Source organism: Argopecten irradians, chromosome 2 (assembly GCF_041381155.1).
Source record: "Argopecten irradians isolate NY chromosome 2, Ai_NY, whole genome shotgun sequence".
NCBI classification, from domain to species: domain Eukaryota; kingdom Metazoa; phylum Mollusca; class Bivalvia; order Pectinida; family Pectinidae; genus Argopecten; species Argopecten irradians.
The window spans coordinates 40,795,118-40,815,215 of NC_091135.1; the positions used below are offsets into that span (position 1 = coordinate 40,795,118).

A 20,098-nucleotide genomic window follows, 5' to 3' on the forward strand; every position below is an offset into this window, starting at 1 on the left:
AGTGACAGACGACTCTAACATACCTATACGCTTATTATCGTGAATTTTGATACACAAAGAGAAGGTTTTTTTTTCACTTTCATAATTATAAATTTATAATATAATCATAGTTTTGAAATTACATTTTTATTACTCAAAAAAGAACTTCGTAATTAATATGATAAGCATGAAAATAAGCGCCGATGAGTAAAGATATCAACCACGCCCTATACATTAAAATTACACAATGACGTGCACTTTTTATGGCACATTCTTGAACACGTTTGTCAATGTGGATATTTGCAAATGAAAGAGCCTAGGCCCTACGTACGGTATTCTTTCGGTGCCGAGGTACTTAGTAGTTAAAAAAATCACAACACGTGCGTCCATCCGATATTCTTTTCCGGGTTATAACCCAAAAACCTTCAACGCAGCTCCTTGCAATTAGATCACAACTCCGCGACACTTTCTGTTTATAATAGACGAGTGCCCTAGTTGTGTTTTTTGCTAAGTTACAGACAGTCTTTTTTCAGTATTTTTCCTGTCACCAATCACCATGGAAACTTTGTCAAAAAGTTTATAACAACGCAACTCCTTGAAACTTTCTGTATTAAGACAGGTGCCCTAGTTGTGTCTTTTGCTACTACAGATCATCAGTTTTCTGTATTTTTTTCTGTCGCCATGGCAACTTGGTCAAAAACACCAAATTACTGTTTCCTTTTGTTTCCGGGTTATAACTCCAAAACCGATCAACACAGCTCCTTGACACTTAATATATATATATATATCAATCAGACAAGAACCCTGCTTCAACGGATCCGTCCATTTTCGGTTTTTTTTCTGTCACCATGGAAACATAGTAAAAATTTTGTTTACTCCATAACTGTTGACTTCGTATATATATCAGACTGGTGTACGTAATGTGCCTTTTGCTATTGTGGACTAATGTTTGGTATATTTTCAGTTACCATGGAAACTTGGTGATAAATACCAATAAAATTACCGTTTCTTTTTGTTACAATGCCAAACTCAACTGACACACAATCAAAATCATACATTAAAAACTCTTATTTTGTACTTGATATATACATGTATTTTGGTTTCCATACCAACTGCGGGGCGCGGGGGATAATGCCAAGCTTTGCGGATCCTTGTTTTTTTTTGTGTTTTTGTTTGTTTTTTTTCTTCATTTTATTGCGTCATATGCAGGGTTGCGCCACAGGCGCTTGCATGTTGCACGCTTTCCCCCGTCGCCGTGCGTCGTGTTTTATAAAAAAAAATACATTTTCGACTTCTCCAAAACTACTGAAGCAAATTCAATGATTTTTTTACTCAAATCTTCTATGACATAATAATGAATCAAACTTCCACTGAACTGTGGGTTGTGGGGGAGGCCAAAATGAATTAATAAATAATTATATATATAAATTTTCAATAATCTTCTGCAAAGCTCACAGACGTGATGGGAGAACCAAACACAGGGGTATGAGAATAAGTTACAGTTTATATCAATTTTGACCATCCATAGACTTTGAATCTTTAGACGTGATAGATGTCTGGATAGAAAACCGATAATAATAATATTACTAGAATATGATTTTTACCGATAGACCATTTTAGACGTTTTATGGATCTAATAAATGGTAGACATGGACATTCTGGTGGATCCATGTTGATACTAGTTAGTAAACTGTACTAGTTAGTAAACTGTAACTAATTGTCAGATCCCCGTGGAATCAAATATACAAAATGTAAATTATATATCAATGTATATATGACCTTGTGTATTTTCCCTCGTGGTATTAAGGGAAGCTTTGTTATTTATAAGTAAAATTAAAAGTTTATTTAAGAATATAAGTCTGGAACGGGCTTAATATAAGTTTTTTAACTTGTGCCCAATCCTTTTTTGTATTGTGAAAAATGCAAATAAAATATGTTTAAATCAAAATCAATAAGTCAGTAGATCTAATTAATATAGAGTGGTGTAATGTCACTCATTTTATTTTAGTACATGCAACTTTCATTCTAGCGTGAAATATCTTCGTAATTTCGTTCCATTGTGAAAGACAAAATATAAAGCTCAAAAGATAAATTAATAAAGGCAAAATGACCAAAAATATGTTTATGAAAAAAGAATGGAGCACTTTATAGCCCCGGGGAAAAAAATCCGGAAACCTACTCAAAAATTAGATTGAAAACCAAGTTTATCTACTTCCGGGTCAGGGTGACGTGACGTCAACAAACTTGACATCATCAACCAGAAGCTACTCAACTCCGTGTAAAGATGTCATACGCATATTTATTCAAATACATTATCATTGGAGATACAGGTAAAAATGAATTCTTCATATTCATGTTTCTGATACTACGATAGTATGTTGGATTATTTTATGCCTTAAAGTCGACTGTTAGCAGTGTGTCGCATTATTTCACCAAACGACAAATAATATTCACAAAATGGCTGCCCAAACACGAAGCACCACCTCTGTCTGATTTATAAATGATTATATCGTCTGGTGCAAAAGGGGAACTGTCATTATTGATATTTTTCTTTTCAGAAGATTTAAGTAAAATCAGCTTTAATTATCATACAGCTCAATCGTTCTATCAATGTTGAGCATTTCCATTTCGATCAAAGAAGGGAAAAAATCGATACTGTACTGCTTCTGAATATTTTTTTCGTGTTTTGTTTTCATTTTTGATTGAAGTTGTTATTTAATTTGAATAATCTAATTAGTGAGTAATTGCAAAGCTTTTGTGGGTGTGATCTCATTAATCTGAGATCTTTCTATGATTCGATAAGTTTTCTCTCGCATATCATTGCGTGGGTTTCATTGTGTATGTTGTGTGTCAAATGACCATGATGCCTCGACATCTGTCGATTATGTAATATGAGAATAACCTGTTAACTTGGTGTAGGACAATAGACATAGGAAGCATTCGATGTATTCAGACTATAATCATGTGTAGAGATGGTTTTTACTGTACAACTTGACAACAGAAGGCAAGCTCTGAAATCAATATTTAGTATAATATATGTTATGTTTCTACTATAACTAAAGTAATTATCATTTATATATAAGTTTGAGTAGGGTTTAATATTCATATGTAACATTTCACAGGTGTTTAAATCTTTAATATGATGCAAGTGTTTTGGACTCCCCATGACTTCAGTGTTTGCCTGATAGAAAATATCTAAAACGAAAGCTTTAAATTCAGCATTTAAAGATGCTCCACCGCCGACAGAGCATAAATGATATTCATCATTTGAACAATAATTGGTGTTTAATCTTATGTATATATGTCTAATTAACACAGAAAATGATATAAAATAATTTATTTTGCCTTTGGTGCATGCGCAATCAGTACTTCATTCCATATAGGATATAGTGCCACAGATTTTTTTCGGGATGCAAATAATTATTTTTCATATGTTTAACTTGAAATAAAATTAGAAGCTCGACCTTTTCAATGGTGATAATGGTGTAAAGTAAGTATTTTTTGTAACCGAAGAAAATTACTAAGTCGTCTGCTCATGTTTTAGATAGTGAAAAAACACCATTTGTCAGCGGTGGAGCATCTTTAAAATAAAAGTTGTAAAAAAAAATAATTGTGATGATAATAATAAATGTTTTTATTCGTATCTTCAAAATGCTAGTTGGGTAAATTTAAGAAAGAAAAAAAAACTTGTCAAAGATAAATAGGGCTTGGGCATGACCCTTTCACATAGTAAGGTTTATTTTCGCAAACAGTGTGGGCTCAAGTGGTTAGATGTCGCATCACCACAAACCCTTTAACTCTGGGCTGCAAGTTTAAACAACCCATGTGGGCCAGTTGCTAGATACTGATTGCTGATGAACAGTGGTTTTTCTCTAGGTACCATACTCTGCCTATCCTCCAACTCCTAAATCTGGCACTTCCCTAATTATAGGTGACACTCATGTATGGACAAACATTTTAGCTATTTAGATAAAAGGCTGTCACTGGCCAGCATAGCTCTGCCACTTGGTACCATAATTTCTTTCTAATAATTTATTGTCTGCTCATTTAGAATGCTCACACTGATCATGATTTTTTGTTTATGATTTAAATCTGTAAATAGCCTGGCCCACTTTGTTGCTTAAAGATGCTCCATCGGTAGCAAATGGCATTTTTTCTCTATGAAAAACAGGAGCAGACTAATTAGCATTTTTCTTCAGTTACGAAAGTTACTTTACACCATTACCAACATTGAAAAATTTGAGCTCCTAATTTTACTTTAAGATAAAAACATTAAAAATAATTAATTGCATCCTGAAAAAAATCTGTGGCACTATGTCCTATTCTGTATTTGCATATTCCAGAGTTATCTGCCCCTGTGGGTAGGTATTAATTGTGACATCATATGTTTGCGAGCATAACATCATACTTTTCGGAGAAAACAATGTGAGTTGCGCTCACAAAATAATGATGTAACAATCAATACCTACCCGCAAGGGAGCTAACTCTGTAATATGCAAAGACGGAATATATATCAAATGAAGTACTGATTGCGCATGCACTAAAAGCAAAATAAATTAGTTGTATTATTTTTTGTGTTAATTAAACATATATATACATAATTTAACACCAATTATTTTTCAAATGATGAGTATCGTTTATGCTCTGTTGGCGGTGGAGCATCTTTAAAAATATCTATCTGCATGTGAATTTGTGTACAGTTTACTACATGTAACCTTCTTTACTGTGTTTGGGAGTTTTGGAAAACTTTTCGTTTGATAGCCTGCTTCTTATATATACTCAGGTGGCAAATTTCAATATATTCTATCATAAAACTAGCAGGCTATATGCAAGAAAATAGGGTGTGCTTTGTATTCTGGAAAGTGTGATTTGGAAAAGATTGGGATGTAATAAAAAAAGGAAAGGAATTGTGAATTTCCAAATTTTTTAAACCATTTACATTACTATTGATAATAACATTTCAATAAACAGAAAATTGGATCTTTGAACTTAAGGAGCCTGAAGCTACTGGTTAACAATTTATATTTGGCCATTACATTTGTCTATAGTATGTGTTCAACAAGTGTCATTTGAGCTTACACTGGCAAGAGGTGTAACATATTGCATAATGGCAATGAATGGAAATAAAAGTGATCGTTCTTTCAGCATTTTAAAGACATTATCTCAAACCTTTCTTCAACTGATACTCTCACTGAATTATTTGTGATTAAATAAATGTTGGTAGGTATAGTACTATTGTTAACAGGTGGTTTCATCCTCTGATACCTGGGATAATGGACCACCATATGTTGATCAGTGAAACAGAACGTTAGGTGGGTGTTCTGAATTTGATATGAACTGCCTCTATTGTGTAGTGATTTTAGTGTGTAAACATGTTGTAGTGGATAGATTAATGTCTGATAGGGAAAACATCATCTATTCTACAACAAAGTGTGGCTGCTGTCCTCTCACTGATCACAGAACAAATACACACATGTATACAGTATATACTGGAGTAAAAAGAGGATGTGTCCAAGACAGTTTACCTCAAATCATTAAATCTTGAATCCTGAATATTGATGTGAATGTGTTCAATGGGGTTGCCACAAACTACTAAAAAAATGTCGTAGAATTCTTGGAAATTATCATAGCTGTGTAGAGATTGGGCATTTAGGAAGATAAATTATGTAAATGTTTGTAAATCGAGATTGTATCACGCAAAAACATAGGGGAAAGGGTCAAAGTTTCTTCTTTGCATACCCTGGTAATTATTTTGCCAATTAGGTTTTAATGTCACTTTTAATAAGTTTATCTGTTTTAGGTTTGTGATTAAGATTTGTGTGCATACACTATGTACATGTAGTTGGAGCCAGTTTCTAGATTTTTTTTCCCTTAACAGATCCTATTTTAATAGACGGGAAAATTACTTCTACATTGTAAACAAATAAAGAATAACTACAGCAGAATCAAGTTAATGGTTATCAAAAAATCAATTAACCACAGTACAATGATTAATTTGAATTTTAATAGCCGGACAATGGTTTGTTTTTCAGGGGTTGGAAAATCCTGTCTACTCCTACAGTTCACAGACAAGAGGTTCCAGCCTGTCCATGATCTGACAATAGGCAAGTATTAGATCTGAAGGTAGTTGTCATCTCCTCATTCTACTGAATTCAAAATTAGCAGTGGTTTAGAGATGCAATTAGAAGATATTTAAGTTTATAATTTAATAATGAAACTACAGTAATAAAATTCCCCCCAAGAGAACTGTTGAAAGGGTAATGTGACTAACATCTGATTGAGTACATAGGTCAGTAGGCTATTCAAAAGTATGAAAGTCTTTCAGAAGTGATGTGTCCAAAATCCATGAAAGTCTTTAGAAGTGACTTGTATAGGGTTAGACAACATCCATTTTGTATTATTTTAAAAATATGTCTTGTTACTAATGGTAATCTTTTATTAACTAGGCGTGGAATTTGGAGCCCGTATGATCACAATTGATGGGAAACAAATCAAACTACAGATTTGGGACACGGTAGGTATCTGATAATAAATTAAGCGCAATCTTTCTCTTTGAATTTATAAATCTTAAGAGTAAATCCATATGTTCTCATTTGTACAGTAAAGGTAAAAAAAAAAATCTTTAATATCTTGTGCAAATTGTCTTATAATTATAACAAAAGTACAGAGAAAGTCACATGTTACAAAGAAATAAGTGAATTTTTTTATTTTAAAAACAAAATGTGTTGTGATGTTGGATGTTATGTTGGAGATGACCCAATGATTAATACTTCACACAATCCCCAGCCGATTGTCCACAGCTCTAGATTCAGAACCTATGTAAAATAGAATAGTTGACATATGTATTGTACTGATGTAAGTTGATTCTTTGGAATTTCTGACTTTTTTTCACCACTAACCCAAACCTGGCATGTAATGAGGAGCCAGTTTTAAGTTTAGGGTAATGTTTACATACTTTTCTGTTTTGTAGGCTGGACAGGAGTCATTCCGGTCTATCACCAGATCTTACTACAGAGGAGCTGCTGGAGCACTGCTGGTGTACGACATTACAAGGTAATGTATACAATATCAACAAGGTGATCTTTATAATTTCTGTCTTGATATAGGATTATTAGTATTCTATTGGGTAGGAACAATCACATTGAGTAGCTTAGGAAAACACAAGATTTCGATTGAGATTTAAAGGGGAAAATGTACTTGGTTAAGCTCTTGTTATTAGTAACTTATAGTTAACTCGTTCATCCCTGAAGACACAATTTGGCTCTTCTGTATCAAAGACAAGACCAGTCCATTATGAAATTTCAGGGGTGAATGAGTTAATTGTTCTGAAACAGCTAGCACTCTTGTAAATGTATATTTATTGCTGACCTCAAAATACAGTCATTTTACTTTCGAATTAATACATGTTATAGATGCCCTTGTCTAGTGCACTGGGTATGGTTGTAAATGCCTTGTCTAGTGCACTGTGTATGGTTGTAAATGCCTTGTCTAGTGCACTGTGTATGGTTATAAATGCCCTTGTCTAGTGCACTGGGTATGGTTGTAAATGCCTTGTCTAGTGCACTGTATGGTTGTAAATGCCTTGTCTAGTGCACTGTGTATGGTTGTAAATGCCTTGTCTAGTGCACTGTATGGTTGTAAATGCCTTGTCTAGTGCACTGTGTATGGTTGTAAATGCCTTGTCTAGTGCACTGGGTATGGTTGTAAATGCCTTGTCTAGTGCACTGTATGGTTGTAAATGCCTTGTCTAGTGCACTGTGTATGGTTGTAAATGCCTTGTCTAGTGCACTTAGTGTTTCCCACAGGGAAAAAAAGGGCATGGTGCTAGGTTTTGAAAAAGGCACCTTGACCGCGATAAATAACCATCAGAGGGGCACAAAGTTTATATCAACGACTTCCAATGCAAGGGAAAATCTTTAAAACTGCCTTGTTGTTTATTTAATTAATAATTCTGGTTCAACTTAATATCACTTAAATGCTTTAAACTGTCTGAGTTTCTAAGTAATATCAGGACATTTATTTAATTATTCTGGGTAAAAAAATGATTTTGGAAATTGGAATCTATCGATCATATGATCATGACTATAATTGATTCACAAGAAAGATCTAAATTTCATTTATATTAATTAAAAGATTGGGAATAATGCCTTTATTTCAATCCTATTACCTTTATTTTAATATATCTTTATTGAAATATTAAAAATACTGTATAATTTAATTGAATAAGTTTACCATGTTTCAAAATAATGGATAATAAATTGAAATAATTTTCTTAAATTTACAAGCACTTAATTCAGATAATACAGATCATTGTTAAAGTAGTATTCAAAATGTAATTTATCTGAGAGAGAAAAAAGTAAATTTCTTTTTAATTTGATTTGTTTTAATTAATTTGCTATTAATTATTTTATTATTATTAATTTATTTTGTCCGAAAATAAATTCACACCGAAATTCTAAAAAAAATATACCATTTTCATTTTTAAAAACATGAATATTAGTAAATCCTGAATCCGGATCGACTATTACAATATACCCAAAATGGCGGCCATTACGATTGCAAAGCTTGTGACATTCATCAGTATAGATATGCCTATTAAACATTAAAAACGTGAGTAAATCATTTACAGTTGTAAGCAGTATTTGTTTTTGTTGTAGTGCTCACTAGCTGTAGTCATAAAACTTAATGAAAGGCCAGCTGATTGTTTTCTAGGCTGCTGATCGGCTTCTTGACTTCAGCTTACGTAACTGTTAGGCCTAATCCACAGACGTGAAAGTGACACCACAAGCCAAGGTGGAAATAGCCCAAGGCTGCTAATTAGGGCCACTGGGGTGTTGGTCATGGGGTCATACTGGGGACAAACAGGGGCAGGGCGTTAGGTTATAGGGGCATGGCATCAGGTAAAAAGGGCAAGGCGCGGCGCCATGCTAATCGGGGCTGAGGGAAACACTAGCACTGTGTATGGTTGTAATGCTTGTTATATTTTTTTAGGAGGGACACATTTAATCATTTAACAACGTGGTTGGAAGATGCAAGACAGCATTCAAACTCTAACATGGTCATTATGTTGATAGGAAACAAAAGGTAAACATTCTTCCTATTTCTAATTCAGATTTTTATTGTCACAACAGGTTATTTTCAGTTGTGCTTCTATTTATGAATTGCTTATTTTTAAAATTTGCTAATTGTGACAAATATCAATGAATTCCAGAAATACACAAGACATAGACTTTTTAGTGGGATACCAATATATATATGAGATGTAAATGTGCATGAAGGACACATGTCATTGCCATTACAAGTGAAGAATGATGGGTATAATAAGGGGGGTACGGACAAAAGCCCCCCCGGACTTAAGCCCTAGGACAAAAGCCCCTTGGACAAAAGCCCCTCCATACTAATGGAAAAGAGGACAAAAGCCCCTTCATTTTTCAAAAAAGATTAGATTAAAAAAATAGTAATAAAAAATTATTTTCATTTTTAAATAATTTTATTTTTCAAATGTAGTTAATAATAAGACACAATATAGAAATTTACTGGATTATTGGGATTTTGATAAATTTTGATAAATTGATTTAATGATTTATAGAAAAAAAGTAAAAATTATTTTGATGTTACACTAATTATGACACTATATGATAAAAATATTTTGGAATTAAACATATCTATAACTCAAAAGTGAAAAGAATTCAAATGATCACATCATAATTGTGCATTTTTGTTATGTTTGACATTTTTCTCCGGGGGGGGCTTTTGTCTCATAATAAGGGCCTCTCCAAAGAGACTATTGCACACAACATGTGTGTAAGGCACAACTGATGTCTGTTATTAAATTTTGTTACTCAATTACTGTAATGCTCCCTCCTGTTTTCCCTTGAACAGCAGAATTCGATAATTTGTTTATTTTACCAAACCTTACATTTACACTTTGCAGTGATCTAGAAGCTAGGCGAGATGTTAAAAAGGAGGAAGGTGAAGCCTTTGCCCGAGAGCATGGACTCATCTTTATGGAGACATCTGCTAAAACAGCTGCAAATGTAGAGGAGGTTGGTATAAAACAGAACTCACATGGAATATTATGATAGTACCAAATTCCAACCATAAAGGACTTGATTAGTATGATCTATTGTTTGATAAAGTTTGCCAGGGCATCCTAAAGAGAATGATTTTGAATAAAAAAAAAAAAAAAAAAAATTACTTTTGTACTTTTCAGAAGGTTTTTAAGTCTTGTCCTTAGATATCTAAGAAAAACATATTTGATTCCTGGTATTATGACAGTCCTGGATACCATATTTTAAACTTTGTCTTATACTCATGGTCCATGTACATGTTACAGGCTTTCATTAACACTGCAAAAGAAATCTACCAGAAGATCCAGGATGGCGTATTTGATATTAACAATGAGGTGAGTTTGTCACACTAATTCCAAGCCATTCAAAAAAATCTTTTTGTGTCATATTAACAGTTTTAAAAGTGTGGCTTGTGTTTGCATACATTTTCTTAGAAATAACAATGCTCTTACATATTTTATGTCGAGTTTTATAACCTGTATGTCAGGAAATTGGTAAAACTTACCAAGTGAGCTGGGTATTCCAGTTAAATGAGGCTGAATATTTTGTGTGAAAGTTGGTCTACACCAAAAGTAGACCATAATTATATAAATAAACTACACAGTTCCCAGTTGTACCTTGGAGCCTTCTATTTTATATGGTGTATGTTTGTTTTCTAAATAGGCAAATGGTATTAAGATCGGGCCTCAGCACTCCCCAAGCAATCCCAGCATGCCCTCCTCAGGAGGTGGTGGCAGTCAGGGCGGTGGATGTTGTTAAACTTCAATACCCTACTGGGATACTTCAAATCCATCAATGTTGTGATGGGAACATCTGCTACAGACAGCGACTACATCCATACTAGGCTTAAGCCATCAAACCCATTTAACTCTCTCAGTACGGCGGACACATGGTATTAACAAAACCAGCGTTTTGTTTATGTTAATGTCATGTCTATGTCCTGACGTAAAATGGAAGTCTGTAAACCAACTGATCTTCGCATTCAACTAAATTTTGCATATTTCACATGTGATTAGAACTTTCAAAATGTATCTCTGCAAAATAGAGTCAAACAAGATTACAGCGGAATTTCATTTACTGAAAGTTGCAAAATTTGGTCATTGTGAAAAAGTTTTACATTAAATAGCCACAGAAATAAGTTGGTTATTAGTTTTAAGAGATGGAAAGAGTTAGTTTTGGCAACTTAGCATTTGGAGAAAAATTCATTCTTTTTGTCACAATTATTATGCTAGTAATTGTATTTTTTCCATACATTTTTCAGTTTAGTGAAAATTTTATGCTCTGTCTAGTGCATTTTCCACCTAATTCGATCTTGTACACGTTTCTATTTTATGAAAAAGGAAAACCATAAATAATTTTGATGAATGTTTCTGGGTTTTGTCAAATCCTATGTGCAATAGTTAATGTGATTTTTTGTGAAACATGGGCAAATCCCAATTTATACATTAAATTGTGGATATGTAGGGTTGCTCGTTTCTATCATGATGTTCCCAGTAAATTTAATGTAGTTAGTAATAGGAACTTTTTAGATTGTCTTTTTACTAAAAAGTAACATGAAAACAAAAGTTTGATGAACATAGCAGATAGACGTTCATTGACTTAAAGCTTTCTGATCTTCACCATAAAAGTGCTTAGTAAAGAGCATTTTTACATTTTGTTATCAGATCATGTATTTTTATTGTTACAAGTCATTTCTTTTCATTTCCATCTTTAGAGTCTAATTTGAAAAATGTTTTGTTTCGCAACATTTATATTAGCAATTAAGGGGAGACAATACAATTTGATAATTCTTTTACGTCACACTATGTTATTTATCATTTCCGAATGTTCTGTACTGTTATTTTAGAGAGTATTTATGTTTTGACCTATTAAGTGGCTAGTTTTGTTTACCCATATGTTCATTTTGTATTGTTGTGTGATGTAACCCGTATGTAGAATGAACTTTGTTTAAATGCATTTACGTATGAATTTATAGTGACATCATTCTGTATGTATGATCACCAGTGTGAGATGTTATTTCTGTTTTCAATATAAGGATGAAGTTTTGCTCTAATTCCATTCAATAGGGACATTTCAAAAATTCAATATATTGTATCTATCATAAGGAAATGCATACATATGTGTACATAAATATATATATAATATATAATAGTATACTCTGTCAAATTTGCTTGTAGAGTTGGATCAAAATGCATCTTTTCAAATTTCTTGTATAAGAATGGTACTGTAAACGTACATATTTTAGTGAAAATCATATTTTAACAATATTTGTGCTAGATATTTTGTGCTAAAATATGATTGTGCTCATATTTTCACAAAACGTGTGTGTAGCTATTGTTATGAATGTTCGAGTTCATCACTGCGCCAATCTGTTTAAAATCAATTTTGCACTAAAAATTTGATTGCGCCAAAATAAGTATGTTTAAAGTATTGAAAGCAGTCATATACATATGTAGAAACATTTGAAAAATTTAACTGTTGATATACCAAAGTTATTTCATTTCACACATTCTACAAAAGATGTGTTGTTCAACGTTTTTAATCATTACCCTACAATGTTGTGAGGATAATCTTAACTTTGAATTGGAGTTGTATACAGTATAAGCAATGTGATAGCGGTTGTCATTATTACAAATTTATACATTCCATACATGGAGATATAAGTACATACACTTTAACCTATTAACATTGAAAACAATGTCTTATGTTTTCATTCTAACTGATTAACTTGTGGATCCATTATAACTTTTGACTGTCTGAATTCGTAGACTGGCAAAGAGACCTGCAAATTAAACTACATATATAATATAGGTCCCAAACCCCTAACTTACTATCGATCATGAGAAATCTTGAGAATACCATACATCTATTAGATATGAAATGTGTGTAAATAACTGTAAATCAATGAGTCCTGTTTATAGAAAAGCTGAACTAAAAACAACAAAAAATCTTCCAATTTGTATCTGGTCCATATACTTTAACATACTGAAAACTAACTTATTTTCTGTGCATGATTAAAGTTCACATATTTTACAGGCAGTAAGATTTGTGAAATTAATTCACCACAAAAATGTATCGGGCACAGATACAGTAGAACCATATGAGTCTGAATCTTTATATATAAAATCACCATGAAAGAGTTATTAGACCTACTCACAAAATTAAGTCACCACAAAAAATAAGTTGCTTTACAGTAAGTCAAATGATAAGTGACAAAGTTACACACACCAAGCCCAGATGGCAAAGTATCTGGTATCTGTATGTGATAGGGTACATATTATTAAACCAATTTTGATAGAAGCTGCAAAACAGGACAACTTTTTTTGTACTCGAAATATTTTGAAATGAAACATGATAAGTGACCTATAAAATTGTACATTTTTGTCTGGTTTCTGTGGTTAGAATTAAAATTTGAAATCTTTTTGATGCTATCCTAATCCAGCTGTGTATAATCCTCTTTGTGACCATTACTACTATAACATTTTGGACTGTAAGACTGGAAGGTTCATTGTGTATATTTATGTTCTGTTATTACAGATGTATGTAAGCTGGTTTGGTTAAATAAATGTTGGTCATCTATACGTTGCTGTTATCAATAGTAGTTGTAGATCACTGATACTTTCAATAAAAGTATATAGGTTAATTATGAAACCTAAAATCAGTTTGTTCTTTCTTGAAAGAAGAAAAACAATTGTTAAATGATTGCTCCAGTAAAAATTGAAGTTGACAAAAAATTATAACCAATATTCTTATTATAAAAATCAATCATCATATTTCACCTAATTGCCTCTACATTTCTAGATGTGTACATCTATCTATATGCATATGAACAAGTAAAAAAAAGTTTGGAATTGGATACTGTAGACCAACTTTCTTTTTCGGCTATGACGTTTCACAATTCTCATTTGGAAGATTATAATTCGCAGATTGAAAAATTCAATGGAAATTCCTATCAATGAATACAACGTAGTTGGTAGAACTTGGTTCATCATAAACTTTAGGGAATTCACATGAATCGTGATATTGGCGAAAGAATGTTGGTTTACAGTATTTGAAGGAGGTATGAGCAAAGACATCTGATCAATAAATTATCATTTTTAGCTTGCCTCTTGAAGCGAGTAGGGGCTTAAAGCGTCACCCTGGCATTTACCAGGTTAAGGTTTTGGTTGTTAAATGCTTTTATCAGTAACAACTTACATTGATTTCTGCATTGTTGTAGGATTATAATTGTATTCAAGAGGCCCATACAATTGTACTAATAGGTTTTCTTTTACAACTGAGATTTATTTATGCATTGATATTGGATCACATATTTTATGGCTATAATGAGGCCCAATGGGTATACTTGCAAGATTAAGCTCTTACATCATCATTAAAAGCAAGCTTTGCTGTTCTTAAACAGCTTGTTACACAGTTTCTATGCGTAATAAAAAAAAGACTGGATATCAAGATTACTAAACAATAGAAAATATCAAATGCAATAACAATCTCAAATACCTAATTGTTGCTTAATGATGCTATCAAATTACTTATATCTGTTATACATGTTACTGCTGCATATATTTTAAATGAGCTGATAAATTTCTACATCTTTGTTTTTAAAGCGCCTACCTGGTTTTTTACTAATGCTCCCATTAAATGAGAGGCTAAACCCATTTCACATAGGACGTTAATTTGCTGGCTGTGGCATGACGTAATACTCTTTGAATTGTCTCATCGTGTTCATTATTACTTTTACACTATTGATAAATGTCCTTGTAATAGCACCATGTCATTGTGTAAAGGACAATGAACTTTTATCAAAAAGCCCCTTTTCCATCATCATTTATTTAAAATTGCTCTCTACTACTCTTAAAATTGACACATCAGCTATAACAACTGCTATTTTAGTTATATTAGGTTGTGAATAATTTGGAAGCATTCATGTTTACTAGTAATATAATACAGTTTAAGTGGTTTGCTTGTGAGAAGGTGTATGTTTGCACCATATTGCTTGAAAAGATAGCATATGTGTACGCAAATTACAAGTTTAATCAGTGGTAAAGTCATCATTTCACCATCACAATGCTTCTTAACAATGCAAACCTTGACCACACACTGTTGTTAACTCCTGTTGGAATGGACTATCAATATGTTTACAATGTATAACCTTGACCACACACTGTTGTAAGCTATTCCTGTTGGAGTGGACTACCTATATGTATACAATGTATCACACACAGTTGTTAACTCAGCTAATCCTGTTAGAATGGACTACCAACATGTATACAATGTATCACACACAGTTGTTAACTCAGCTATTCCTGTTAGAATGGACTACCAACATGTATACAATGTATCACACACTGTTGTTAACTTGTTAACTCAGCTATTCCTGTTAGAATGGACTACCAACATGTATACAATGTATCACACACTGTTGTTAACTCAGCTATTCCTGTTAGAATGGACTACCAACATGTATACAATGTATCACACACTGTTGTTAACTCAGCTATTCCTGTTAGAATGGACTACCAACATGTATACAATGTATCACACACTGTTGTTAACTCAGCTATTCCTGTTAGAATGGACTACCAACATGTATACAATGTATCACACACTGTTGTTAACTCAGCTATTCCTGTTAGAATGGACTACCAACATGTATACAATGTATCACACACACTGTAGTTAACTCAGCTATTCCTGTTAGAATGGACTACCAACATGTATACAATGTATCACACACTGTAGTTAACTCAGCTATTCCTGTTAGAATGGACTACCAACATGTATACAATGTATCACACACTGTAGTTAACTCAGCTATTCCTGTTAGAATGGACTACCAACATGTATACAATGTATCACACACGTTGTTAAGATGACTACAACAGTTACAATGTATCACACACTGTGTTAACTCAGCTATTCCTGTTAGAATGGACTACCAACATGTATACAATGTATCACACACGTTGTTAACTCAGCTATTCCTGTTAGAATGGACTACCAACATGTATACAATGTATCACACACACTGTTGTTAACTCAGCTATTCCTGTTAGAATGGACTACCAACATGTATACAATGTATCACACACTGTTGTTAACTCAGCTATTCCTGTTAGAATGGACTACCAACATGTATACAATGTATCACACACTGTTGTTAACTCAGTCTATTCCTGTTAGAATGGACTACCAACATGTATACAATGTATCACACACAGTTGTTAACTCAGCTATTCCTGTTAGAAATGGACTACCAACATGTATACAATGTATCACACACACTGTTGTTAACTCAGCTATTCCTGTTAGAATGGACTACCAACATGTATACAATGTATCACACACTGTTGTTAACTCAGCTATTCCTGTTAGAATGGACTACCAACATGTATACAATGTATCACACACTGTTGTTAACTCAGCTATTCCTGTTAGAATGGACTACCAACATGTATACAATGTATCACACACAGTTGTTAACTCAGCTATTCCTGTTAGAATGGACTACCAACATGTATACAATGTATCACACACAGTTGTTAACTCAGCTATTCCTGTTAGAATGGACTACCACATGTATACAATGTATCACACACAGTTGTTAACTCAGCTATTCCTGTTAGAATGGACTACCAACATGTATACAATGTATCACACACTGTTGTTAACTCAGCTATTCCTGTTAGAATGGACTACCAACATGTATACAATGTATCACACACTGTTGTTAACTCAGCTATTCCTGTTAGAATGGACTACCAACATGTATACAATGTATCACACACTGTTGTTAACTCAGCTATTCCTGTTAGAATGGACTACCAACATGTATACAATGTATCACACACTGTTGTTAACTCAGCTATTCCTGTTAGAATGGACTACCAACATGTATACAATGTATCACACACTGTAGTTAACTCAGCTATTCCTGTTAGAATGGACTACCAACAAGTATACAATGTATCACACACTGTAGTTAACTCAGCTATTCCTGTTAGAATGGACTACCAACATGTATACAATGTATCACACACTGTTGTTAACTCAGCTATTCCTGTTAGAATGGACTACCAACATGTATACAATGTATCACACACGTTGTTAACTCAGCTATTCCTGTTAGATGGACTACCAACATGTATACAATGTATCACACACTGTTGTTAACTCAGCTATTCCTGTTAGAATGGACTACCAACATGTATACAATGTATCACACACTGTTGTTAACTCAGCTATTCCTGTTAGAATGGACTACCAACATGTATACAATGTATCACACACACTGTAGTTAACTCAGCTATTCCTGTTAGAATGGACTACCAACATGTATACAATGTATCACACACAGTTGTTAACTCAGCTATTCCTGTTAGAATGGACTACCAACATGTATACAATGTATCACACACTGTAGTTAACTCAGCTATTCCTGTTAGAATGGACTACCAACATGTATACAATGTATCACACACTGTAGTTAACTCAGCTATTCCTGTTAGAATGGACTACCAACATGTATACAATGTATCACACACAGTTGTTAACTCAGCTATTCCTGTTAGAATGGACTACCAACATGTATACAATGTATCACACACTGTAGTTAACTCAGCTATTCCTGTTAGAATGGACTACCAACATGTATACAATGTATCACACACAGTTGTTAACTCAGCTATTACTGTTAGAATGGACTACCAACATGTATACAATGTATCACACACTGTTGTTAACTCAGCTATTCTGTTACGTGGACTACCAACATTAACAGCCAGGGTCATGTAGGACGTGCCAGTTTGTTGGTGGAGGAAACGGAGTACCCGGAGAAAAACCACGGCCAGCTAGTACCTGTTACTGCCCCACATGGGATTCGAACTCGCACCAGAGGTGGACATGTGGTAATATGTCGGGACATCTTAACCACACACTGTTAGAATGGACTACCAACATGTATACAATGTATCACACACTGTAGTTAACTCAGCTATTCCTGTTAGAATGGACTACCAACATGTATACAATGTATCACACACAGTTGTTAACTCAGCTATTCCTGTTAGAATGGACTACCAACATGTATACAATGTATCACACACTGTAGTTAACTCAGCTATTCCTGTTAGAATGGACTACCATGTATACAATGTATACAATGTATCACATTCCTGTTAGAATGGCTAAAATGTTACAATGTATCACACACTTTAGAATGTCAGTAACAAGCACACCAGTAGTTAACTCAGCTATTCCTGTTAGAATGGACTACCAACATGTATACAATGTATCACACACTGTAGTTAACTCAGCTATTCCTGTTAGAATGGACTACCAACATGTATACAATGTATCACACACAGTTGTTAACTCAGCTATTCCTGTTAGAATGGACTACCAACATGTATACAATGTATCACACACTGTTGTTAACTCAGCTATTCCTGTTAGAATGGACTACCAACATGTATACAATGTATCACACACTGTAGTTAACTCAGCTATTCCTGTTAGAATGGACTACCAACATGTATACAATGTATCACACACAGTTGTTAACTCAGCTATTCCTGTTAGAATGGACTACCAACATGTATACAATGTATCACACACTGTAGTTAACTCAGCTATTCCTGTTAGAATGGACTACCACATGTATACAATGTATCACACACATGTTGTTAACTCAGCTATTCCTGTTAGAATGGACTACCAACATGTATACAATGTATCACAAACTGTAGTTAACTCAGCTATTCCTGTTGGAGTTGACTACAGGTCTATATGTATACAATTTATCACACACTTTTTGTTTTGTGTTTTATGTGATACTGATCTATTCAGGTCTATCATGCATGCTCAATGTCAGTGGATACTCATTCATTTATTCATTCCTGCATGCATACACTATGTCTTCATTTCTTCAAAATAATATTGCATGACTGTATTACTTGCACTACCATTCTCTTGCATCTTGTGACTTGACGGACAAGAAATGTACAAAGTAGATATAGAAAACAGTGCATTATTATACCACATTTGAACTGCATAAATGCAAACTTAAAACATAATTAAAGCATTTTAATGGTGTAAATGAATTTTTTACAACCATAGACATATTCAATGATGCTTAATTGAATTTGTTGTTAACCTTAGTCAAAGTTATGACATAATCCTTTTAGTTTTGAGTTATTGAGGTGCTTTGTCTTGATATCAAAACAACATAGGTAATGTATGATTACCATCAATTATATAGTCTAACTTTCCTGTGATTATGTTGTGATGATTTTAAAATGAAAACCGCCAGAAGGTGAAACACAAATTGTACTCGGTCCATGTTGTTTCAGTATCTCGAAATTTTCATATTGTTTATGGTCTTTTACTGATAATTAAGGAAACAAAGTAATTGATGAAATACTCGGATACTGTCATATAAATGTACATGTAGGTTGTTTAATGAACATACCATACAATCTATACTCTAGTATCAAAAACATTGGGTAGTTCAAACCAATGCATCGTCAGGAACCTACGATTGATTGCACTTCGGACCACGACGATGAAACAAAGGAAGCTTAAGTACAGTAGGACATACATTGTGTATTAGTTTGATTTTAGTGTGATTACCTAACACCAAGTAAAGATGATGATTTGCTAGATTCTGACTGTTAACCATAAAATACTAATCTGTAAACAATACAGGGAATTACCCCCCTTTCACAGGGATTGTCTCCCCTCTTACTAACTGGGGCCATTTTCGTTTATTCGGAACAACCGGTTCGACCGTTGGTTAAAGTCATTATTTCAAGTATAAAACCTGACGGACCTGCAGTTTTTGATACAGACTTGTGATGGCTTTGTCAAGGCTCGTCTGAAAAAAATCACCAGGTCCGTCTTTAATTAATAAACGAACAACTAGGTCCAACCAGTCAAACCGTATAATAGAAACGGCCCAAGCAAAATATACAGTAGTCTCATTTGGTTGACAAGTGTAAATGTAGATGATTTGTCCTGTTATGTGATATATACGGTAAATTTATTTGTAAAGC

At 33.5% G+C, this 20,098-nt stretch overlaps 1 protein-coding gene across 1 annotated transcript; it reads left to right on the top strand.

Annotated features, from left to right (window-relative positions):
• Positions 1-2,153: 2,153 nt before the first annotated feature.
• On the top strand, positions 2,154-13,628 carry LOC138315494 (ras-related protein Rab-2). Its single transcript, XM_069256555.1, has 8 exons — positions 2,154-2,309; positions 6,012-6,083; positions 6,426-6,493; positions 6,950-7,032; positions 8,971-9,063; positions 9,914-10,025; positions 10,316-10,384; positions 10,713-13,628. The coding sequence occupies exons 1-8, from the start codon at positions 2,264-2,266 to the stop codon at positions 10,806-10,808; spliced, it is 639 nt and encodes a 212-aa protein (XP_069112656.1). The 5' UTR covers positions 2,154-2,263; the 3' UTR covers positions 10,809-13,628.
• Positions 13,629-20,098: the final 6,470 nt, after the last annotated feature.

Excerpts from the sequence above, each read along its gene's own strand:
- LOC138315494 (XM_069256555.1), top strand. The coding sequence starts at position 2,264 with ATGTCATACGCATATTTATTCAAATACATTATCATTGGAGATACAG. Across the intron at positions 6,084-6,425 it reads TGTCCATGATCTGACAATAG|GCGTGGAATTTGGAGCCCGT; the intron begins GCAAGTATTAGA and ends TTTATTAACTAG. Across the intron at positions 6,494-6,949 it reads AACTACAGATTTGGGACACG|GCTGGACAGGAGTCATTCCG; the intron begins GTAGGTATCTGA and ends TCTGTTTTGTAG.